This window comes from Eptesicus fuscus, chromosome 12, assembly GCF_027574615.1.
Source record: "Eptesicus fuscus isolate TK198812 chromosome 12, DD_ASM_mEF_20220401, whole genome shotgun sequence".
Classification (NCBI taxonomy): Eukaryota; Metazoa; Chordata; class Mammalia; order Chiroptera; family Vespertilionidae; genus Eptesicus; species Eptesicus fuscus.
In genome coordinates, this window is record NC_072484.1 from 4,143,177 (window position 1) to 4,168,557 (window position 25,381).

The 25,381-nt window shown below is 46.6% G+C and overlaps 1 protein-coding gene across 5 annotated transcripts in view; it reads right to left on the reverse strand.

Annotated features, from left to right (window-relative positions):
• Window positions 1–1,528: 1,528 nt before the first annotated feature.
• STX16 (syntaxin 16) overlaps window positions 1,529–25,381 on the reverse strand; it is a 33,447-nt gene continuing 9,594 nt past the window's right edge. For 2 of the 5 annotated variants that reach the window (XM_054724511.1, XM_054724510.1), the window contains exons 2-10: window positions 18,754–18,861; window positions 18,189–18,329; window positions 17,229–17,394; window positions 16,252–16,343; window positions 15,642–15,785; window positions 14,384–14,464; window positions 6,672–6,731; window positions 1,906–2,020; window positions 1,529–1,811 (exon numbers count right to left, since the gene is read on the reverse strand). In XM_054724511.1, the coding sequence (XP_054580486.1) occupies window positions 1,913–2,020; window positions 6,672–6,731; window positions 14,384–14,464; window positions 15,642–15,785; window positions 16,252–16,343; window positions 17,229–17,394; window positions 18,189–18,329; window positions 18,754–18,861 (900 nt within the window). In that variant the 3' untranslated portion in view covers window positions 1,529–1,811; window positions 1,906–1,912. Of the gene's footprint in view, window positions 1,812–1,905; window positions 2,021–6,671; window positions 6,732–9,482; window positions 12,167–14,383; window positions 14,465–15,641; window positions 15,786–16,251; window positions 16,344–17,228; window positions 17,395–18,188; window positions 18,330–18,753; window positions 18,862–25,381 lie in introns of those variants that run through there. The other 3 variants (XM_008141214.3, XM_008141212.3, XM_054724512.1) reach the window with 2 other exon arrangements.

Consider the following 25,381-nt stretch of genomic DNA (forward strand, 5'->3'; position numbering starts at 1 on the left):
TCCTACGGGAGGCAGGCCCCAGGAGTCTCTGAGGACTGGTGACCCTGGGGGACCCACACAGGCAGGCTTGCCGGAACCACACCAGCCTGGCTCGGGTGCAGTTTTGGACCCGTGCCAGCTCCAAGTTGTTAAAGCCCCTGCCTGGCAATGTCAGGTCTCTCCTTCCTCACTTGAATGGGTTCCTCCATAATGCTCAGCCCCTTGCTATGTGCCAGGCACTGTCCTGGAAGTGACAGAGGGTCAGGGACGTGGCCTTCTACCCAGGCTGCTGTGTCTGGGGTGGCCACTTATAAATCCAGGTTATTGCCTTGTTTAATGGGGGACCCCGACCCGCTCCCCCACCCACCCACCCCTGTCAAGAGCCTGGTCAAGCCACAGGCTCATCCAACTTGGGGAGAGAGGCAGGTATAGGAGAAGGGGGAAAGTCAGTGGTTTACAAGACAGCACCCGAGTTATCTGTCACTGAAGAGGGGCGGTGCCTGAGGGTGTTGGGGGCACCTTGTGGATGGTGGAAGATGTTGGTGAGGGTCCTGGCTCCTGCTGTGGCTCAGATACAAGATTTGGGGATTGATGATCCAGTTGTGGAAGCTGTACCCAAGTCATTTAAAAATAAAAATAAAAATGTTACCCATCCTGGCCACGGCCCAATATCCGAAGGCCTTTTGGTTGGCACCCTCTTCTTACTGTTTCCTTTTCATGATCCGCCTTTGAAATAGCAAAACTCCCTAGTGTGGCACCCACGGCGCTCAGCCCCTCTCCTGTCTCCCTCTTCCTCACCTGCAATCCAACCACAAGCCACCCTTTCACTTCCCTGCGGCTCCCTCCCCGTTCCCTGGAAACACCCCACTAGGCTGCGAGCTTCAGCATTCTGCAGGCAGGTCTCTTTGTCTGCTTTCTTCTCCGGCGCCTGGCACCGAGCAGGTGCTCAAAACACAGTTTTTGAATGGCGCAATGAATTCCTTCGAAACCCTCAGCTTTCCGACATAAAAGTCAGTGCTAATTGGATCTTATTTTCTTCAAAAGATTTTGCAGCAGCTGAATGTTTTCACACATTTGTAAAGGGTATGAAGAGCACGTATGAAGATCTATCACTCTTTTCTTGTTTGCAAACACATTGCAGACAAGCGCAGGGCTTTCTAGCAGGGGCGAGGCAACAGGGGACCGTCCCAGAGGGTGAGGGAGGTAGGCTGTGCCTGATGGATGAAACGGGACTCCCACAGGCAAACAAGACAGGGGAAGGCATCTAAGTGGGGAGAGGCCCGGCAAGAAAGTGCAGACCCAGGGTGTTCCCGGAGACACCCTGGAGAACAGAAGGGGAGGAATGGGTGATGGTGGTGGGTTGGGGAGTCTGAATCACTCCATCTACTTCTGCAAACTGTGGAAGGATCCAAGAAGTGTTTCAGAAAGCCAGATCCTGGCGCTCTGTGTGCGGGGAGCTGGAAAGGAAAGGAACTGTCGGTGATGAGATGATTTCGGAGGTTCTTTCCTTTCAGATGGCCCCAAGACAGGACGAACAAGATGATTCAATGCAACCACATTTATTGAACACTTACTCCACACAAAGCAAGACAAAAATGGGATGTGCTTGTTGGAAGCAGACATTACTGATTCTGGTTTTAAGCCACCCCTGAATCAAAGAAACCCAAACTAAACAGAACATTAAGGAATTATTCCACTTCAAATGCCTGACAGTTTCCTCAAATGCAGCCCGTGACAGACACAAATACCTCCCGGGAAAGGACACTTTCCACTGCACTTTCCAGACTTCAGACTGAGACAGGCGCACTCTGTTCAGATGCATTTTTATGAAGCTGTTAATCCACAGATTGGAATATATTTCACCATCAATGAAAAACTCACCTTAATTACATTTTCTTTTAAAAATGCAAATGCAAAGTAACTTACCAGATCTTTAATGCAATCCGAGAAGTAACTTAGGTGTTTGGTGACTTGAGACTCCTTCCAAACTCAAGTGGGTGTTCAGGCTTAATTTAGGAATTGAGGAAAAGGCTAAAAACTTCTGGAAGAAATCAGAATAAAGTTCCCAGGACTTATTAGGAAGTTTTGGGATACAGTTCATATTCTAGACACATTTCTGAATGACACCGTGTGAGATGGCTCTGGGCGTGTGAGTTGCACACGCCTGTGTTCACTGCATGCTGGAGCTCACCTGCACCAAACCCCCTAATCCCTGCTCACACTCAACCCACAGCCACAAGGCTCCAGATCCCATCACACCTCACACGAGAGAAAACACTGACCAGCCACCTACCCTGGGAGCACTTGTCTTATCTTTCTAGTGTTCTCATTCATTCATTCATTCATTCATTCATTCATTCAATATAGATTTATTGAATATCAATTCTGAAGAGCTCCAGGCTGGGTCAGACTTTGGGGACATAGTGGGGGAGGGGTGTGGTTGTGTGTGTGTGCGTGTGGAAGGGTGGGGAGCAAATACAGCAGTGAAGCCCAGCAATCCAGACCCTGGGAGCCGAGTCTTGAGGATACTGGAGTTGGGTCCTGAGGGTGAGGTGTGTGGCAGGCAGGCTGATCCCAGACAAGGAATCCCTCAGCAAGGGCCCCAAGTACTAAAGGGTGTGGTCCAGTCCACACCAGTCAAAAGCTCTAGTGATATGGGCTGGGCGTGGGATGGACTCCATGCCAAGGAGTTTGGACTTGACCTTGTGGGTAACTGCACGCCAGGGGAAATGCCTCAGTCAGGACTGGCGTGAAGTAGAGGTGGGGCTCGTGCCTGGGAGAGAACGGCCTGCGGTTTCCTTCTTCACGGGAGGAAGCCGAGGAAGGGCGCAGCACCAACCACCTGCATCCTTGGCATCCTGGGAGCCGCTGGCCTAGAAGGGAGCCCACCTGCCAGAACTCCGCCTTCCCTCACCTGCCCCGCTGCCTGCACGTCAGGGAATGCCGTGGTCACACTCTGTCAATATTGTCAGATGTGGCCCTGGCCGGGTAGCTCAGTTGGTTGGAGAGAAGTCCCGTACACCAAAAGGTGGAAGGTTTGATCCCTGGTTGGGAGGCAACCGGTCAATGTTTCTCTCTCTCAAATCAATCTTAAGAAATCGTCAGACGTGCCACCTGAAGATCTGCACTCAGGGTTCCCCAAAGGATTGAAAAATGAACTAATCACCATGCAAATAACATTTTTCTAGAAACTCTTGAAAAATGCATTAACTTATGGTAAAGTTGAAAAGCTGGTACAAATTATACTCTTTACCTATATTCAGATATTGGGGGTTTTCTTTCTGCACCATTTAAAGTTACTTGCATACACTTAATCCTAAATACCTCAGTGCATCTTTCTTAGGAACAAGGGACACTGCCTCCAACACCCCCCTAGTCACAATAACATCCTGGTCATATCCATGACAATTTGTCATTGAAGCAATGCCTAAAAAAATTACCTAAAAAAAAAGTCCACAATGGAATTTCTTGAGTTGTCCCCAAAATGTCCTTCATGGCCTTTTCTCTTAAAATCGGAATCCAATAAGAATCAGGCATCCCACCTGGTTGTCCCCTTGAATCCAGAACTGCCCCTGCCTTCTCTCCTGGAGGTCCCAGTCTGGACTCTCCTGGTTGTTTCCTTATGTGAGATCCCGTGTGAACGTTTTTTTTGGCAACAATACATATTGTTTCCCACGGCACCCCATCAGAAGTCACGTAACCCATGCAAGCTCCCATTACTGGCCAAGGCTGGTTGCTTGGTTTCCACGGGTTCACATGGTGAAGATGTAAATCACCCTTCATAATTAATAGAATTAGGGTCAGTTTCCTCCTTCCAATGTGTAGTTTGACACTGAGAACAATAGGATGCTCTGTATCCAGCGGCCTTTCCCCCCTGGCTTTTTTGTGCAATGGTAGTGTCTGTCTGAATCAAGCATCGGCTGCGGCCAACTCCTCCTTCCACACACAGCACCTGCTGTTTTTTTAAAAATTTATTTTTAAATCCTCACTGAAGGAGAGAGGATATTTTTTCCATTGATTTTTAGCGAGAGTGGAAGGAACGGGTGGGGGGCAGAGAGTGAGAGAGAAACATTGCTGTGAGAGAGACACATCCTTTGGGCTGTCTCTAACACGTGCCCCAACTAGCTGGGGATCAAGCCTGCAATCCAAATGTTGCAATCCAGGTATGTGCCCTTAACTGGGAATTGAACCCAAGACCCTCTGGTGTGCAGGCCAATGCTCTAACCACTGAGAAATACCGGCCAGGGATCCACCATTCTTGTGTACAGACCTCTTTGCCTCCCCTCTCCCCAACACTGCACTGCGAGGCTCAGTGCAGAGCTGAAGGTGCAGAACCTGTTCTTCAACAAAGAATTCCAAGATGGCAACAGCAGAGCTCTGAGCCAGAAGTGGGCCCCGTGGGAGTGCGAAGGCTGCATGCTCAGGAGCTGCCCTGTCCCCATGGCTTGTGTGTATCTTCTAGGATCATGGCCCCCAGTGTCCCCACGGAGGCTGCTGAGCCCACCAGGCCGGCTCCTTGCCTTTTTCAAACATTCCTATCTGTTTTTGAGCACTCTGTCCTTTCTGGAACATTAAGATGATCCCTCAGCTCACTGTGTTCCTCCCTTGCCCAACTCTAGAGTCAGCCATTCCTTCAATAAATCTCTGTCCTGTGAATCAGAACAATGGGTGTCTAGAAACCCAGGTTTGTGTGGGAGGTAAGCTCACTGCTCCCTAGTCATTGTTTACGATCCTTTCAGAGGCCAGGAGTAAGATTGGTTTTCTTAATCTCATGAGGCCACAATTCCTTCAATTCAAACCCCATGCTGCCGCCACCGGATCTGTCTCCATCTCCCACAGTGAGAACCCTGGCCCCAACCTCCCTTCTAGGGACACTCACTAGCCCTTTCCTACAACACTCAGCAGACAGCCTCCATCCCTGGCAATAGACTTAACACCTGAAGTTCAAGATTTCTCTACTGTCTTGTTCTGTTCTTAGAATGCATCCCACTGATCTAGTCAGAATTTATTGGTTTCTGTGTGGTCTATCTGGTGTACATCTAACTCCAGCACTCTTGTCTGTGTTCAATGTAAGGCTTTGCTGTGCTCACTTCTCTTCCATTTCCATTTTTTGAATACATAAAACATTTCTATGGTTGAAACTGTAAAAAGGAAAGCTCTCGGGAACCTCCTGGGCCTCCCACCCTATGCTCCTCACTCAGCCTTCCACAGGGAAGCATTTTTATTAGTTTTTTGTTTATCTTTCCTGGGTTTTATTTTTTTCTTTTTTAAAAAAATACCAGGTCATATATATTCATGTATCTGACACAAAAGATAGCTCATTGCATGCAATCTTTTGCACTTTCCCTCAAAAGCACATTTTGTAATGTCATCTGAAGCTTGGTGTTCTTACCTTCCAATACCAGTGGGGTTAGACACGGTGTTAAGAAAAATGTACTCGGGGAGCCATTTCTTAATGATGAAAAGCATTCCTTCTCACATCAGTTTCTAGGACGTTTCGATAGAATGAGGGGGCTGAACGAGTTCTTCTTGGAAGTCCTTCATCATTCTAGTGGTCTAAATTATTCTCCCAGCAAGGGCACGGTGTCAGGTGGCAATAACCCTCGTGTCTCGGGCACTGAATTCCTATTTAATTCTGAACACCAGCAAAATTATTTTTTTGTAGTTGCAAAAGTTTTCAAGGGCATATGAAGACCTGAGGGGGCGGTGCTACAGGAAGGCAAAGAGAAATCATTAACAGACCGCATGCTGGTTCCACATTCCTGGAAACAGCCAGCGTATGAAATGGAGATGTATAGAAAAGCAAGACGAAGGGCAAATGTGTATTTTGATGGAGAATTCTTTTCTTTAGAAAACCTTCCCTTCCAGGGTCCTTTAAGCAGGATGTTTCTCTAGAGCAAAGAACATGATTCACTCTTCAAAACCCTGAGTCACTTTTCCCAGAAACACCTTGTGTCAAACAACACCTCTATCTGTAGTGTCTAAATGCGGATCTTTTTAAAAAGTAGAAGGGTTTGGTGGCTGAGCAGTGTGAGGAAAGGGTGGGGGAAGGAAAAATGAACCAGATTTGTTAGTTTTTCTAAGGGCCATGAGAAGGAAATTAAATGTTTCCTCTCACTAAATCTGAAGGTTCCATGTTTTGGGCTGGTTCAGAGTCACGGATGAAAAGTACTGAAAAGGGGCAACCTTACCTCTATTACAATGCAGGTTCAAATGCCAGAGTGCAAAGAAGACCACTTAGCCCTTCTTGATGATTTATGGAACTCGAGGGACATTCTAACCCAATTTAGCAAAATAAAAAGGACATTCCAATCAGGGTCGTGTCAAGGTTCTAAGATCTTAGTAAATTCAGCAATACTTACACATTACCTATGAGAACCAGAAAAGTACATTTGAAGTCTTCTTCTTAACATGCTGGGAACACAGTATAAAGCACTATTTTAAAAACACGACTTGTTACATTATGAACTTGGCAGCCCATGAAACCTAGTGTATACACCAAGAGTTCCCCTCTTTCGTTTTTCTTTAAGTGAGAGGTTACACTCCATTTCCCAATACTCTTGGGGCCGTAGAAAAGGGAAGATGGGAAGTGAATGGGGGAGAGTGGTTTGCTGGGACCAGAACTCTCCAGTGTGGGCTGCAGAAATTGGAGGGGATGGAGCGATAGGGATGGCAACCACTCGGAGACTTACCAGGTCAGGATTCATGGTCTGCGGGCGTGCCCGCATCGTGGCCGAGGACCTCCGCAGCCCCTGTTGTGCAAAACACATGATGTGTGCCTGCGTGAAGCACAACGGAAGTGCTGAAGTTCCGTGTATATTTAATAATTAGCATGAACTGAAGGTACTGTCATTGTTTAACTCGGCCGACCTTTTAAATGGATAACCAACCTTGAGGCTTAATTGGATTTAAAAAAATCAATTTCTAGCCATGGCACAGTGTGGGAACGAAGTGCTACATTTTCGGGTAACTGTTAAATCAGTTTTGCTGGAGACTATGTTTTTATTATTTACGTTAAAATGACACGATCCATCTTGGTAGGCGTTTTGTGCATAACATATACTTTTTTGAAACAGCCACAAATGCCCACGTATGCCCACCAAGTCACGTCACACAGATTCATTCCTTTCCGCTCCATGGCAGGCTTAGTCACCAGCAGCAATCTCTTCGCACCAATTACACGAAAAACCGAGCGAGGGATAATGACATACCACTGTCTGCAAACCTCTCTCAGCCTCAGTCGTGTCTCATCTTTGCAATAGGAAAAAAAATCCTTGAGGAAGCTTTTACCAAATCACATCTTGACCATTAAATCTTTCTTGAAGGTCATTTAATTTTATGCAAAGAAATGAACAATTAAAATGGCAAAAGCAGTACTGGTCTTGACATGAGAACAGGGAAGATTCTAGTGCGTCCGGGGTTACACTAGCCGTGTGACCTCGGCAAGCCCGCACCTGGGTCTCCATCGACCCACCTGGCAAAGGGGAGGTTGATGAAACAGGCCTATTACAGTGTCCTGAGTCAGAACACCATGTTAAAAAATATCTGGTTCCCTCAGCTCTTCCTCGGAGAAAGAGAACAAATGATGCAAACCCAAGCCCTTTAGCCTCCATTATGACATGTTTTTATAAAATGAGAGAAATGGCGATTACTAATGGCAGAATTTGGATGATTAGCTAAAAGCAATTCTAGAATAATAGTTGACCAGCAGAAAACACTAAACCCAGGGGTTTATTCTAAGCCTGGTCTAAATGTACACTGTGTTGAATGCAGTTTCCTTGAAATGGTCCATTTTACCCAGATGACGAGCTCAAGAGCAGGCCCACACAATTACCCTGAGCATTCAGGACAGCGCAGAGAGCTCATGAGGACGACTGGACAAATGACTGTTTGCTTTTGCCTCCACTGGCCAGGTCACTGCACAGGTCTGTGCCGCCTGACTCTGGGAATGTTCCTACAGCGTAAGAAGACTCCACCATAGACTGGTAAAATGACGTCACAGTCAGCGTGGAGTGGGATGCAGGACACAGAGCCCACGGGTGCTGCCCATCGACCCCAAGTCCCAGATCTGAGCCACTTTCTGATGAGCTGAAAGTCTCTGTACGACCACCCGAGCCCTCACTGGTTCACTCTAATACCCATCTTTTTGAAAGGGGTCGTTTGCCTTATGTTTCAAAACAAAACTACAACATCAGGCAACGAGGTAAGAGGTGGCATCTTCGTGGTCAAGGGAGTTTGGAGAGAGAAAATTCAGTTTTTACAGGCTAACACAGACATTGACCATTCAAGGCCCACATTTACATGCAGGCACGGTGCTAAGTTCCAAAGTGTAGCAACATCAAATGAACCAAGTCTGCCTAACTGTCTGAGAAGAAATGGAAACTCAGGATAACTCATCAAAGAATCAGCACCTCCAAACCGCTATCCAACCCCCGCCACCAACTAATGACTGTCTTCCTGAGAAGCCACGTGAGCCAAGTCTCTCTACGTGGCTCCCACATTTTGACTAAAGTAAGGGACTTGCTTATCTAAATGAAGCCAGTACATAGAACAACATGGCATGCTTTCAATGCAGACAGTCTACACTCGGTGAGTTGTCTGGCCAGGAGTACACGGATACAACAGACGGACCAGGAAGAGTTCTAAGTTACTCAAACTCTGAAATATCAGAGTTCTCAGAGGATGCTCAGCACTGTCAGCAGGGTAACCCTACACCCAGACTGTTCTACAGTCGCCGGGGCATTCAGGAGCAACCACCTAAAGACTCAACCTTCCAGTCACACCTGAGGGCCAGGCCCTGCGGGGTCTCCAGTCTCTGCTCAACTGCCAATGTGCCCGGTTGTACCTGCGCACTGTGTAGCACCATTTCAAGAGTGGTCCACCGAAACTCAGTTGGGAAAAGCCCGTGAGGTTACCACGCAAGAAGCATACGCACCCTACAGAGCTGACCTCAGCAGGATAGAGGTCTGCAGTGCTATCACTGGTCTGAAATGTTCTTAAAGCCTATGGGACATGCCTATCCTTTGAGTGCATTTGATTATTGGGCAGAGCCAATGGGCTGTGAGAACTTGGGGGAATATAATGTCTAGTTAAAAAGGATGGGAGAGCATAGTAAGAGGTGTTTCTGTGCTGTGACCCCTCAATAGGTGAGAACTGGTTCTTGGTATGTATAGAAAGCATAGATTTTCATAAAATAATTATCTGCCTTTTTGTCTCCTGGAGAGCAAAAGAGATTAGTTCCTTTCTAAGTGTCCACTAGATAGATGGACCTTCAGACATCGAGGCAAAGGCCTTGGGTACAAAATAGTCATCAGCCCAAATACCCTCCCACCTCCTACCCCGCCGCCCATGTATTTGAAAAAAAAAAAAAACATGAACCGTCATCAAAATTAACACTACGATTGCAGGATGTTGTTAAATCTGCACGGTTGCTTTATTGTACAAAAAGTTTCCAATAACAGTAAATTAGTTTTAAAAAAGGACAAAAAAAAAGGCATGTTGGATAGAAGCGCTTCACTAATTGCTTTATTTAAGCACACAAGAAAAAAAAAAGCCTTATCTGACCAATTAGGTTGGGAGGGTTTCATTACCTTTAGGAAGCCATTAGCCAGGATACAACACTGAAAGCACTGTGTCAAAACAAATAAATAATGCTCTCTCAATTAGCAGAGAGACGTCAATCCATTAGACAAACACTGCTTCATGCCCACGGCGCAGCCACCCCCCTCCCAAATTAATAAAACCAGAGACAGGAGATTTCAGCCACAATCTGGGGTAAGATCAGGAGCTCTGGAGACCTGACAGTGAACGTTCCCATTTCTCCTCGCACACCCAGGCTGACAGAGCCACCACGGAGCACGTAGAGGGGCAGGTGTCCCTGCTGGCCTCAACTTGGGGAGATCGAGGGCCCTGCCTTCCCACAGACATGGGCTTCAGCAAGGAAAGGAGCTGAAGCTTCAGGGCAGCATGACTAAGCTCCTCTCACTGCCCCTGTGCTGATCTGCCCTCAGGAAAGGCTCAACAGAAAAAGACAGTGTTCTGAGGAGCCCAGCAAGCTGGCGCACAGACTGCAGGCCACTTCCCTCTCCAGGTCATGGTCACGGCAGCTGGGCTTTAGCTGGCATTGCCCTGATTTCAGTCAGAATGGACGGTCCCACCACCCCAATGAGATCCTTAACATCACTTCTAATCAGATCCATGATTTTACCCAAATGGGTTGGGGGACAAAAGCCAACCCTAACCACCCTATTCACCGAAAATATAAATAAATGGTGATCCTTTCTTAAAGGGTCACTTTCCTTCAAGGATAGTTAAGACAGCTTTAAAAGCTTTGACAGTGATCCAGTATCCCCAGCAGAGACCGTCTGGGAGGGAAGCCCCTAGGTCTGAGCAGCTCCACTCCTAGGAGCAACTGGTCGTAGCGTTATGGTTGGGCGAGACGAGGACGAAGGCCTGCAGCTACCCTCACCAACTGTAGAAGCCCCACATTTCAGGGACGATCAAGGAAGGGCTGGATTCCTATTCCCAGACCTTCTTTCCTAATAAACACTTGTCAGGGAACACCATGCTATTTCTTGAAATTCCAGGGACGCCAGCTGATCATTCTACAGCCACATCCGTAAAAAAACCAGTGGCTCTCCGGCGCCATCAACAACCTGGGAAGAAATATTTGGCTGGGACAACTTGAATCTCTGGACTGGGGTTTAAACTTCTAGCAACAACTCCAAAGTCAAATTCTAGAGGAGCATTTTACAAGACTGGTCCAAATAAAATGTAACACATTAGAGATAAAAACAATGGAAAAGCCATAAAAAATATACAAAGACCATTAAAACAATACTTGCGTCTCAAGAGCAACTGGAACATGAACAACTTCTGTTTTCAAAGCCATCATCACTTTCCTCATGACTCTACAGTTGGGGATATATCTGAGCACCGTATTGATAACAGGGAAGGACGTGACAAAGCCCCACTTGGGTGATCTGATTCACACTCACTTTACGAACAAGGGACTCCCTGGTCCTGCTTTCCACCACCTGCTGGAACATGCCTACTTTCTGGGCATATTAAGTGCCAATGGGAGAGCCAATAAATCACACCTCTGGTGGAATATTTTACTTTGAAATGCAGTGATGTTTGGTTAATAATTTCAGACCCAAATGGGGTGACCCATTTAGAATGGCCTCTGTGTAAATTCACAGTTCATTAAATGGTGGCTGGTCTGAACAGGTCATTATGTGGTTAGTATATGAGCAATGGATTGAGTGAGGATGGCTGGGGATGTGTGCAGGGACGCACCGCCCAATTCTGGTGACATTCATGACAGTGTCAAGCTTCCTTTTAATTCGAGGTTAGTTCAAATCACCAACTTTTAAATTTAGGTGGTTTTGCTCAGCAACCCCTTTTGGTTTACAGTAGAAAATGTGCATAAATTTTAGATGAGGAATACTCCATTTACAATTAATTTAAACTTATGAAGCTGTTTTAACTGGCCCATCTAAATGTGTTAATTAACATCAATGATGGTTTCTTATTTTTCACACTTTGTTACTCTGATCATTAACAGTGATGGAAAAGCGAAATTAAGGTAATGGGGAATGGATTATAAATTCTTAAAGGACTTCTCAGTTTGTTTTCAACTGGAAAATATAGAGAGAAAGATGAAGAGGCATTTTTGCCTCTATCCATAAATTTTTGGTACCAAATCCTTAAAAACCAGATGGTTTTCAAAAAATTTTTCCCAGAAATGATTTTAACACGCTGCTCAGACATGATTGCTAAGAAAAATAGCTTATTCACAATAATATCGAACAGCTTGTGGAGTGCTGTAAACGTCCCACTCATTTTCTCTTTCTAAAAGACAGTGTAACTGATGACAGTGCTCCATCTCTAGTCTGCGGCAGTACCAAGGTCTTTAAGTTCTCCACAATGGAGGAAAAACAGAAGCCCGCTCCCCTCGCTTCAGCACTGTGCAGGAGTCCACGGGAGGCTGGTGCCCACGCGGGGCCGGGCCCTCCGCAGGCAGCCAGCAGCCCAGCCCCTGGCGCCCGGATCCACGCGGCACACACAGCCCCCAGGCCGCTTAGCGAGACTTCACGCCGACGAGGACAACAATGAGGACAATAATGATGACAAATAATATTAAAATCACAAGCATCTTCCGATTCTTCTTTTGATACTGCTCTGCCTACAGAAAGAGGAGGGAAAAAAGCCGTCATTTTCCCCAAAATCAAGCCTCACTCGTTTCCAGTCCTATACTCTCTGTATAGCTGACCTCTTGGCTACAGACTCCTTTATTACAACCTTCCATCAATTCACTCGTATTCAGCATGTGTGGTAGGGCCCCTAACCTGGAGCTACTGCCTCCCAGGAGGCACTGGTCTCCCAGGAGGCACTAATGCGGTGTGGGATCTGCCACCCAGACAGACATAGGGTGAAGGCAAAGGTCAGCCTTCAGCCCACACGAGCCCGCACCCCCTCGCCTCTACTTCCACTGCCCGGAGGACCCCTCTCTCCAGGAGGCCCTCTGGCAGGCGCACACCTTCATGATGAAATCAAACTGCTGGCTAAGGGGGCCACAGCAGTGATGGGCAACCGCTGGCCCCAAAGAGCTTGATTTCTACCTCCCCTGAATATGGCAACAAGGAAAATTCATCCTCTGAAATAAAACTGAGAAACTGCTCCCCTTGGGGTCAAGTGCAGAAAGAACCCCCACCTCCCAGATAAGTCCCTGTGCTCCTGATGACACAACACCTCCAGGCTTCACCTGCACACACCAGCCTGGCCTATTCCCAGGCGCCATGCCTGCCTGCAGAAGTGAGACCAGAGGAGGGGCAGTGAAGAAGAGAGGTGAGGGTCTCTAACCACATCCAGAAGGGCATGCTGCCCAGATACTATTTCAATATTTCACAGTGAAGGACAAGAAGGAAACAGACTGATGAAAATACCCGTCGTCCTTCCATATCCCTACCACTTGACTGTAGTTCTGTTTGCTAAGTGGGTCGCCCTGCCCCCAAGACCACTCCTCAGTCAGGAGGAAACATTAGGACAGACAGGTCTTGAGAGTCCAGGGTGTGAAGCGACTCCTGAGGCTCAATCATCCCTAGATGAGCTGCTGCCAAGGAGACGGCCAGCAATGTGACGTGAGAGATAAGAGAAGCACGCTTACTTTTCCAAGTAACCCAGAGCACCAGGGAAGCCAAGACTAAGTGATATACCTTAAAACCTCTCAGAATGATTTATAAAGGAAAACCTAAAACAACATTTTTAGTTCCCACTAGATTTGTACTCTCCTGCAGACAAGCTTTTCCTGTTTCCTGTGTAATACTACAAATCATGTTTCACTAGATTTTAAGAAACTTCACGACCGATGCATAATCCCACAGCAGATCAAAACATGGGTATTACAGAGTGAGAAACTAAAGTCTGTTTTATTCTTTTAATATACAAGACCTGGCCACCAAATGAATCTAAGTGCTTAAAAAGTCCTCTGCATACAAGGCAAGCCTTTTCTTCCTTGTTACAGGCGGGCTTGAATGCCCAGCCCGCGCAGCGACGAGCACACCAAGAGCATGAAGGTACCTGGACACAGCCTCGCCTCTCTGCTAGAGGGAAGGCTGGTTTCGGAAAAAGGATGGGACAGTGCAGTAATGAACTGGAAAAATGCTCAGGATGTGGCAGAAATACCCGTGGGTCTCAAAGATGCGGGGAGATGGACAATACTTATTTTGTGAAGTATTATATTCTTTTTAGAGAAAACATGCACCCAATTACACACGAGAGCCACTCAGCAGTGTATGGATATGTTTCCCACAAATGATTACCAGAGTTCTACGATGCTTTCCGTTTATTTTTAACAAATATCATCAAAAATATTCCTGAAATAGCTACCTTATTAGAAAAGAATAAGAGAGCTAATAACACTTTCACTTCAACAAACTACTCTTTTGTCAAGGTAAGTACACAGATGTACTGTGGTAATTAAAAGGGAAAATTAGATTTTTGTCTTCTCCAGGGTGATTTTCCGCCAGCAATTCATCAGAAAGGTATCACGGCACGAGAGGCTGCGTCAGCAGCAAGCAAACAGGACGCTGAACCATATCTCAGCAAATGCAAATTCAACTGATTTCCTCCAACAAGAAGACTCAAAGAATGAAATGTTTTCTAAAAGAAGGAAAATAACTTCCAGCCTAAGTGTGAGTGCCCTGGAAACACTAGCTACAGCGAAGGGGCGGCAGCCCAGGTGGTCAGCTCTGGATGGCCTGACGCCCCTGTCCGCACTATCACACTGAGTGATGGCGGGCAAGAGTGCTGAAGACAGTTGTGACGGAAGACAACCCTGATGAATTTTCAATACATGGCAACAGTTCCTCCAATCCTCAACCACTGAGAGATAAGGGATTACCTTGTGAAGCTGCTTCAAGCCGTCCTCAGTTTTGATACAGGACTGTTCAACGTTATAGTCAATTCTATCAAGGACTGTTCCCTGTGGTAATAAATGACAGTGACAGAAAATCAACTACTGCACGTGGGGAAGTGGCCTCAGGAACCCACATGCAGATCGCGATGTCGCCATGCACAGGAGTGGCTGTCTGACTGAGCCTGCTGCCCGGGACACGCTGGAAGCTCTGGGACCACTACCCAGCAGCGTCAGGCATTCAGGGGCAGAGTGTGGTGTTGGTTGCAATCAAGCCTAGTTAATGAGAAAGAAATACTGATAAACTGAGGTTTGTCTTCGATTTTGCTACTATGGGATATGACATATTCAAACTTACTGGTGCTTTAAAAAAGATACGGTTCAGTGGAAATAGGCTCTGAGTGACGAAGGACGAGCGTCTGTGCCCACCTGCTGCTTAGATACTTGGGATTCAAGAAAGCAGAGCACCAGCTTAGCTCGACCGGTTATGATTAGAAATTGACTATCATGTCTACAGACGTCAGCACAGGTCTCCGTGGATCAGAGCAACAACAGTGAGTTCCAATCCACCATGTAAAACTTCACGTCTGCCTCAAGGAGAATTTTGTTCTTAATTGTTTAATCTCTTGGTTCAGACAGAGAGCAGAGAACACTGGGCTGTATGGAAGAACAGGGCTCTTAACGGAAACACGCTGCATTAGAAGAGATAGCAAGAGCAGTTCCCTGGGAACCACGGGAGTAATTAATGTAACTAGATCTTCCGTAGCCTCGACACTCCATTCTCAGCTGGTTTCAGGGGGATCAGGACCCAAATCCCTACTGGCAAGATAATAAAATACCCTAATCAGATTGTAGCAGTGAACAAACAATTTAATTCCACTTGAAAGCTAGTGGTTCCAGTCGCCATTACCCAATAACCTGCCAAAATTCGAAGGGAAGCCTTGTCTGCTGCCAGAGTCACTGCTGAGCCTGGGCAGCACGGCCAGGCCCCCAGGGAGGGCGCTCTCACAAGCACCCCTGAGGCTGAAAACACAAGAACTTCTACTGACATTTATCTAAAGGAAAGTTCACTGTTTCAAAATAAAAAATGGAAGTGGTATATGTATATCATTTGTATATACATGCATACAATGGGGGAGGAGGTTATTATTGTTTTCCTGATAGGAGTGCAGAATCAACCAAGTTTGGAGAAGGACCAGATTTTATGGCAGAAAAACCCATTGATGAGGAAGGTAAACTGACGTACCTGCTCTATAATCATTGCTCCTAAGTCCCGAAAGATCTCATTTAGGTCAGAAATCGACTGCACAATCTGCTGGATCTCCCGCTCCCTCTCCTCCACCATCAGTGTGTTCTGGTCCAGAAGCACCAGCTGGTCATCTGTGAAACCCTAGTAGAAAGGAGTACAGAATCCACGTTAGATCGCCCCCTGGAGAAAGCTTTGGTGTACCATTTTAGACATCATTTAAAGAAAGTGATACCTGAAAACATTTCTATAAAGCACATAAACATAAACACTTATTTTTCCCTAAAAGGAAAAACCCAGATTCCCATAGCAAGCGGCACCTAAAGCAGGACTGGTGAAAGCAGAATGCCTGGAGAGAATCTCCTGCCTGCGGCCACGCAAGGCCTGGCTAGCAGAACCTGGGAGAGCCATGCGTGTCTCTCCCCAAGTCCAGAAGGGAATGACAAGGTCTCCCTGGAGCCTTTGGAAAGGAAGAAGGTATGGCCCATGACTGTCTGCCAGCCTGCTGTAAAATCTACTTGATGGACCACGAGTCGCGCAGCACTGCTCCGCCGCCTTGTAAAGCTATGGTCTGTGAAGAGAAGAAAACAGAACACAGCCCTTCACATACCCGATCATAAAGAGTATCATCGTCTCCATCATCCATCAGTGGTACTGATGTATCAAAAAAATGCTGGGATCTTTCCTCTCGGTTCTTCATGCCTATCACAGATAGGAATTCACTTTACTTGGAATATGTAAAACATCCTGGTTACTGCCCCACCATTAGAAAGGGGAAATCTAGATTAAAACTCAACAGTCAAAATGGAGATATTCTCAGCAGCTTTGGGGAAGGAGGGCATTAAAAATTATAAGCATACAACATGTGAAAGACCAAATGACACTGTAAGTGTGTACAGTTCACTCGATGCCAAATGAATGATAAAATGATAGGACCATATGAGAATCTCCAAGTGGAGCAGAAATATTTAATCTAACTGCTGCTACAAAACATTAAAAAAAAAATCACTATTTTTCTCTAGAAGCATCTCTGGTACGAATTCCCGATGGCCTTAAATCAAATTTTAGGAGTAACAAAATTAAAATACGAATATGCAGCTGTAGAAGGGAGGACCAGGCTGCTAGAGTGTGTGGGGGGATGTTGTCGATGCCAATGGTGGTAAAGAAACCAGTTTGTAGGAAAACCTGACCAACTCTTTGGAATCGCGTCTATTTGGAGTCAGAGACCCAGCCTAAAGCAGTGTTGAAACTCCGCCCAGAAAGGTGCTGGCCGCTCAAAGACTCGGGTTGCTATGGAAACACGGAGCTTTAATACGATTAGGACGGGTTTTACCTATTAATTACCAGCTCCCCATTCCAACACCTAGAAAGCGACAGGTTTTCACATGGTCTGGGTTGAATTTCAAGTTCTTTAAGCTTGACACCTAGTAAGTTTTGTCTTCCTAGCTGTGAACTCCATGACACCACCCGCGCCTCCATGGGGCCGGTGTCCCACGGGGGTGGCCCAGTTCAAGGTTCCGGACCGAGCGGAGAACCCGTGGCCAGCAGAGAAGACAAAACACGCGGCCAGGCCGCGGTCACACTCACGTCTCAGGTAGCAGCCCTGTGCGTGCCGGAAGCCGGCGGACAGCTCCTGCAGGGCCTGCGCCAGCGAGGCCACCACGTTGCGGAGCAGCCGCTCCTCCTGCTCCGAGCAGGTCCTGCGGGCCCGGCTGGGCAGGGCCTGCACCGCGCGTTGGCACCTGTGGAAGAGCTGAAAGGAGCCAGGAGGCCAGTGAGGCTTAAGACTCTGCTCAGACCAGCAGTGACAGGGCCCAGGGCAAACCCACACGCAGGCCGCTCGGTGCGCAGCCCGCTGAGCTCGGAGGCCCTCCCACACCCACGCCCGGGGCTCTAGCTTCTCCTTCTCCCCCGCCGCCCTCCTCAGAGGCACGCGCTACCATTCCCATTTGGCAGACAAGAACCCTGGTGTGGGGGGATTAAGAGAGAATCTGGCCACTGCTCCACTGTTGAGAGCCGCATCCAAACAGTACATCACCCAGCTTCTCCTCAGCACCCTGCCTCTCATCACGAGCACCCAACATTTTTAAATAAAAAAATGTAAACACTAAAGTTTAAACACTGGTTATATAGCTTAAAATGACTCAAACTTAACATTTTACAAGAGAGGACACGTTTTTCTAGGATACTAAGTTTCTCGGTCTAGGGCAGGAACTCTCAACCTCCAATTAAGAGGACCACTTTTAACACAAAAAAATGTTTAACCACTAGTATACGATAGAAGTTATACACATGTTAAAATCAAATGACTGAACTCAGTAATGCTCTGGGTTTATTTTTTAAATTAATCCACAGCAGTATGTATCAACTGAAACCCGTCCCCACTCCTGCAGACCTGGCTGGTCCGGACACTGGAGGAGCTCGCCTCCACCTCACTTCCGGACCCTCAGGCTGGGAGGTGAACTGTAGGCAAGCGTGCTGACGTCCAGTTCCACCAGCTCCGCTTCTGGGGTGGTCCTGAGGCTGGGAACTGACTGCGGGCCTCACCTGGGTGACCTCTTGGGTGGTGATCTCAATGGCGTGCTCCTGCTCGCTGCTGTCATCCAGGGTGGGCCTGTTCAAATGCTGGTCATGCAGGCTGGCTAGCTCCTTCATCTTCTGTTTGATCCGGCCAACATCGTATTGGATCTAAACAAACGAAACCACCAGAACTCCTCTGAGCCTGCCAGGTACCTGCCTGCCCCCGAGACAGCCAGTGACACTCCAGGGAGAGTTGTGTCTCCAGCCAACTTGTAGGCTGCCCGAGGCGTGAGCAACGTTCCATTCAGAGAGCCAGGAATTCACATACCACTCCTCCATGACACGCATTTCTTCCATTTCTCTCTAAGGTGCAGGTAGTTACTGCTAAGCCAAAATCACTCACTCACTCACTCGCTCTCACACACACACACCTTTCTTGTGGTGTGCACTCTGAAGTAACCGAAAGCTAAAGTTTTTCTGGGACATGTATTCAAGTGTAACCAAATCAGTTTTTATGGCAAATATCTTAAAACATGTTAACGTCGTAATTACTTAAATGAGTAAGATAGTGTAAAACTAATATTCAACTTACTTCATCCACTCCATCCACCCATTTAGGAGGTAACCGTTTTGTCACGCCAATCGCTGCTTCTGGATCTAAGCTAATGCCGGACACCAGAGCCATCCGGTCATCAGCAAGCTACAGGGAAAGAAAGGAATGTTACAAAACCACCCCGATCCAGTTTAGCTGAGCACATGCTCACTCCCGTCTAAGTGTCTCTCCCTGAGGAAGTAGAGAAGTGGAGGCGCACACGCACGTGCCTGACTACCCACATGCTTTTGAGATTGCTAAGACTGGAACTGCTTCCCTATCTTCCATGCACCAGTTCTTAATTTCCTTGGGCATACTTGTGAACATAAATTTGACTTGATCTGCCTATAGAAATATAACCAAAAAGTCAACAAAAGCTCCTTAAAGACCCCTTAGTACTCAACAATTAATGTGATCAGACAGAAGTAAAAAACAAAAAATAAAAATAAAACAAAGAGCTAGGCTGGGATGCAAAGTACAGCATAAGGAATACAGTCAATAATATTCAAATAAGTATGTAGGTGCCAGGTCGGTACTGGAAATATCAGGGGGAGCACTTTGTAAAGTATATGATCGTCTAATCACTCACGCTGTACACCGGAAACGAATACAAAATAAAGTTAGATGTAAACTGTAATTGAAAGTAAAACACTGGGCAGTAAATGGGATCAATGTGCAACGTTCCACAGCAGCAGCAGCCTTCACTGCCACACATTCAGCTTGTTTTGGAACAGGGCTGATCAGTTAACTTGGCCATGAGATCGTTAACCATGTGTTCAAATGTGTGAAAGAAATGCTTACACGGTTAGCAAATTACCTACCATTTGGCAAAAGCAATCCTTACAATCTCAATGCAGTCTTACACTGTCATTTCCTTTCTTCGGTAAAATGTCCACAGACAACGTTTTCACTTATTTTGAAATAATATCGATAGTCGTTGCTTATTTTACCTATATAATACCCTGCCTTAGAGAGCTCTGAAGAACGGGAAGGAAATCATGGGTTTGGGGGCTGGTTAAGCTGTTCTCTCGCCTGGAGGCAGTAAGCAGGAAGAAAGGCCCTCCGGAGCTCAGAATTTATAAATGCCCATTTCAAAAGATCCAAATGATGAGGAAAACAGAATGGCAAACAGCATATAAAAGTCCTTTGTAGGTAAACACTAGTACATTTTCCAAGCCACACTGCAAAATTGGGGGAAGAATTGATACTGCCTTTCTTCCCCCCTTTCCTGCATTTATCTAAATTTACGTTTTCATTCGTTCAGCAAATACTTGTTTGCTTTTTTAACAATAAAGGAACAAGACAAAAATTTTAAATCCACAGATGAAGGAGGAAATATATCACATAAGAAAAAACTGAGATCAAAAGAACCCTTCAAGTAATGAGCCCTGAATTCTGAACAGGGAGTTGACTGACAGCAAAATCCCTAAAAGCAATCGGATGTCTTGCATCTGCTCCCCCTGCACCCCCAGTGTGGTTCTGCCCCCATTTCTCAGAGCATTCTGTGGGTTCAGGAAGTGCTTATCACATAAAGACCATACTGAAGGAACCATGCCCATCACCATCCCGGAGAGCTGAGCCTTGAATAAGTCACCTGCATTCGCGTCATTTCAGTTTCTAAAACAAAAATGGTGTGTCAGCCGCCTCCACTGTCTGGGACTCTGAGTCCGAGAGGTGGTCTTCTTGTTTGTTTGATTTTAATCCTCACAAAAGCTAGGTGAGCTAGGAACCTATTATTCCAATTTATAAGGGAGGAAATTGAAACTCAGAAAAGTTAAGGACCTTGCCCAAGGCCACAAAGCTATTAGTGACAGATTAAAACCTGGTTGGCTGACTCCAGAAGCCCCATGCACTCCACCAGCTGCCAATCACTTTGACAGGCCCATGAAATATAACTGCAATTTGCTAAGAAAACGACGAATCAGGGCAATAAACACCCTCAGATTAAAACAACAAGCCCTGCCGGTGTGGCTCAATGGTTGAACGCTGACCCATGAGCCAAGAGATCACTGGTTCAATTCCCAGTTAGGACACGTGCCCGGGTTGCACACTTGATTCCCCGTGGGGGGCGTGCAGGAGGCAGCTAATCAATGATGTTTCTCTCTCATCAATGTTTCTATCTCTCTATTCCTTCTCTCTTCCTCTCTCTCTAAAGTCAATTAAAACAACAACAAAAACTACAACACAAAACAGGCCCCCACCAGGAACCCCAGGACAGGCTCCCATGACAAGTGTCAACAAAAAGCAGTCTCTCTGACCAACTGTGGACGTAGGACCAGGTGCAGACTTCATCCACTCGGGCAGCTGTTTACTCCTGAGGTCCCGCTGCAAAGTCACCAAGGGGTGGGACTTTGTGGAGTTGTTACCTGACCATGGCACAAGGGGCAAACCACATGCCCAGCTCTCGGGTTCTGCCAGCTCTACAGCCGGTGCTGGACACAGAGTTGTTACCTGATTGGAGCAGAACTTGAACTTAACCTCCAACTGTTTATACAAAGCAAAACCTGAAATTGCTAAGGTCATGGGTCATAGTACTGCCACTGTGGCAATTTATTATCTAACCCACTATTATTTCCCTAGAGTAATAATAATAATTTGTTGTATTTACAGTGTTTAAACTCAGGATGTACTGTTTTTACTGTTTACAAATACACATTAAACTAAAAAAGATAAAGAGATATCTGCAAAGTAACTATTATCAACTTATCTGAAACAAATGAGAAAATTTCAATCATGTATGAAGTCTGTTGAAGTACATTCAACTATTTAAAGCACTACTTGACTTTATACTTTAGATGTGGTCCCCTCCCCCTCCCAAAATGAATGTAAATCAAAACTAGGAAGAATTCACCCTGTTAAGTGTCCTGTTCTCACATGAAGGGTCAGATGCCAGCCCAGCGAGCTGGCCCTTGTCTGCCCACACTCCACATCAGGATTTTGCCAGTAAGACAGAAGAGCGGACTCTTTGGGATTGCAAACTAAATAGGGAATAACCTGTCCCCTTTGTGACAGTCTATAGCAGCGTTCGCCAACTGGTGGTCCATGAGGTCCGAAAGGTTGGCGACCACTGGTCTATAGCAACAGCTCACCAGGATAATGAAATGCAGCCGACTCAGAAGAAATGTGTCATGTTTTTATTGGTGTGATTTGTGATCTATATCACAGTTTGTACTATTTCTTTTTTTTTTTTAAAGAGTATGTTTTGGGAAGGAAAAACATAATAGAACATAAGTGTCAATTATTTAAAATGGGAACTAATACGAACATAAACACATTTTAAGTGCAAAATCACCCTTTCAACTTCAGAAATCTCACTTCCCATTTAAAAACCATTTTTTTAAATCATTTTAAGATCCAAGACATGTCGCCATCTTAGTCAGTATAGACCTTTAAAAACCTGCCAGAGTTTTAATTCTCTTTACTTATCCTTGCTGAACTTGCAGGTACTTTCCCTCCAGATATATGATGTTGGTGATGAAGCTTTTCTTAAATGAACTTCTGCTTCTGAAGTAAAAAATAAAGTAAAATCTTTCCATACTTGTTAAATAAGAAAACTTTTTAAATAAAAAAATTGTACTTATGAGAATTAAGAATTTACGAACTCTTGTCTCTTTTTAGCTCTGTCCTTCAAAGAACTCTGGGGTGACTATTTGAGCCCACACTCATCTACCTCGCCCTCACCGACGCAGGAAAACGCCAGCAGATGCTCAAAACGTCACACCCAAAGGCTTCTTGCTAGTTTCGCTAGTTATCTTTTGCCCTTGGTCCACTTTAAATGTTGACACCTGTGTCCCTGGAGAGTGCCAGACTGTGTGGACAAGTTCTTAATCTATGGAAGGCACGCATGCACACGCACACACACGCTCTTGCTGATAAATATTGCTGCTCCAAACATATAGCCTTCCTACTTATAAAACGCTGCCTTTACGAGATGTCAGAGTTAGGGAACTGTAAGATTAAGGAAATGGCAAAGCTGCCGTTGAGATTAAGAGAGTCAGACACATACACCCCTCCTCGCCCCCATCTAAAACAATGAACTAGGTTCAGCCACAATGCATGCTGATCAGCAGCAACACTGACAATTCTGGATGGTCTGTGGCTTTAAAAGGTCCAGAAAGGACGGTGAAAACTACAGCCTAGCAACTCTCTCATCCCAGGAGACAATCCTGGAGCACACGCATAACGCCCCGGCTCAGAGGCTCCTGACTTCACTGATGGACTCTTAGGCGTAAGAAACCTCACTTCCTTGAGGGAGTGAATAAGCACGTGGGTAAGAGACAATCTGGATGTCAGCACTACACTTTATTTTACAGCTGTGATACTCCAAAAATAGTGTTTACTTTCTTGATTGTGAAACAATAAATGTTCAAAATAGACACTGCTTTAAATGTGCAAAACTATAGACATAAAAAAACCTGAGAGTCACAGCACTCAGATATAAATGCTGCTCGTCTAATGGGCTTTCCTTGTTTTCTCAGCGACTACACCCCTAGAAACGCTGAGGGAGCAGTACTGACGTGCTGGGGCGCTGCACTTGCACTGACTTTGTCTTGTTAGTCCCAACAACAACCCTGCAGAGGGGATCGGGCACCGCGCCCTGTTTTACAAACATGGACACCGAGGCCCAGCTGGGTTCAGAGGCTCGCTCAGAGCCACCTCAGCAGGATGACCAGGGAGCCCGGCCTGTGGCCTCCATTTACTTCACGCTGCCCTCCCCAGGCTATGTGGTGTGGGAGCTTGACATTTACCTCTTAATTACAAGAGATAAATATTCTTATGCAGATTTTTAAAAACCCACAACCTTGAGACGACTCCTCTTAAGACAACTGTCACCAAAAGATTCAAGTCGGGACAAGGAGGGAAACTGTCTGGGGAAGAGGCGAGGCCTCCTCCTCCGGACCCCGCACTCAGTGTTCTGCAGGACAAGGCAGGCTGGTACCCCCAGGATGCAGGTTTTGAGTTGGTTTCAGTAGGAGAAGGACCCCTAATGTGGACAAATGACAGGAAGCCCCAGTGCTGCAGTCAGGAAAGCGGGCTCAGGCCTCACCCACCAGGGCTGGCCTTCCATCTGACCCACGCCGGGAACTGGGGCCACTCTGACCCTCCCAGAAGTCGGCTGTTTGAAGCACCCTGCAGCCTTGGCGAAGCGAGGCTCTGGACACCATCCCCAGCACCTCTCCAGTGCCTAGCTCAGCACCTGGCACTCAGCAGTCACACTATCCAATTATAATTAGCTGAGTGAGTCAACAACAAATGGGTGGAATGAACGGATGAAGTAAATATGTCATGTACAACTCTAAAAGCGAATTCATAAAAGACACAAAGGTTGTGGACAAAGGACAAGAAGGGGCAAGTAAACTGCTGAAGGGGACGAGGTGCCCAGAGCAGAGTACGGGGCTCCGTTCAGAGAACCCGAACAGCACTGGGTGTGGCGGAGAAAGTGGCGTCACTCAGGTCGCTGGTCAGAGAACGCGGCCCCCTTTGAACACCCAGAAGCTCAGAGTAAGGCCAGCAGCGGGTCTGCTCGTCCCCAGTGAGCAGCCAGGCGGTGCAGCTTGACGCCTGAAGAGGATGAGGGAGAGCCTGGGACCAGTCAGATGACAGACCCCTAAGTGTGACCACAGCTGTGCTTGCCCCGCGTGTGACAAGCACTCAGCGCTTCTTCAATGTAAGGCTGCTCCGTGGTCATTATTCCCCCATCACAAACTTCTTCTGGGACCATGAGACCCCCATTTCCAAACTGTTCAGTAAGGGGTAACATCTGTTCTAAAAGGCCTGCTCTCCATGTCCCAAGCGTCTGGTCTGCAAACCCACCACGACTGCTGTGCCCCAGAGATGCTGAGGCTCACTGTGTGTGAGCTGCAGTGACCTCTGACCTCTCTGGGCCCAGTGCCCAGGCGGTACAGGCAGGAAGGTTCCTCAGTCAGGCATGGCCACGCACCGGCACCGACTCAGTGAGCCACCAGCGGAGGGACTGTTTATAAACACTAATTGTTTCTTAATGACTAAAGTAATACCTGCAGGTGGTTTAAAAATATATATCCAACCTAAGAAAAAAGTGCAATTCAAAGGAAGTTTCTCTTCCACCCCAGCCTTTCCCTGTGAGGTATCCACTGTCTCTTCTCAGACAGTGTCTATGAGCACACAAGCATAAATATGAGTTATTTTTCTTAAAAATAAAGACAAAGGGGGCCGCACAGTGCCCACACTATTTTGCATCAGACCCTGGCACTGGTGCCCATGGGGAGCTCAGTGGGTGCCCATGGGGAGCATCAGACCCTTGGCACTGGTGCCCGTGGGCAGCTCACGGGGCTGCAGCCTCACACCTGGAAGAGAAGCAGAGATGCTGATGTACTTCGCCAGTTCCCAGGGAGGGACACGCAGGTGTGCCAGTCTATGTCATTATCAACTAGTTAAGGTTTTTAGAATTTACAGGTAGATCTTAATCTACAAATTAGGAACCTCCTTGTTTTTGAAGACAGTCGCCCTAATCCCACCTCACTGTTCATTCTTCTAAATTAAACTAACCAAAATAAACAACACCCCCCCAATCCCTCTTTCTAAAAGGTCTACCCTCAGGAAAAACATTTGTACCCCTTCATCACTGAAGCAGGGACAGAAGCACACA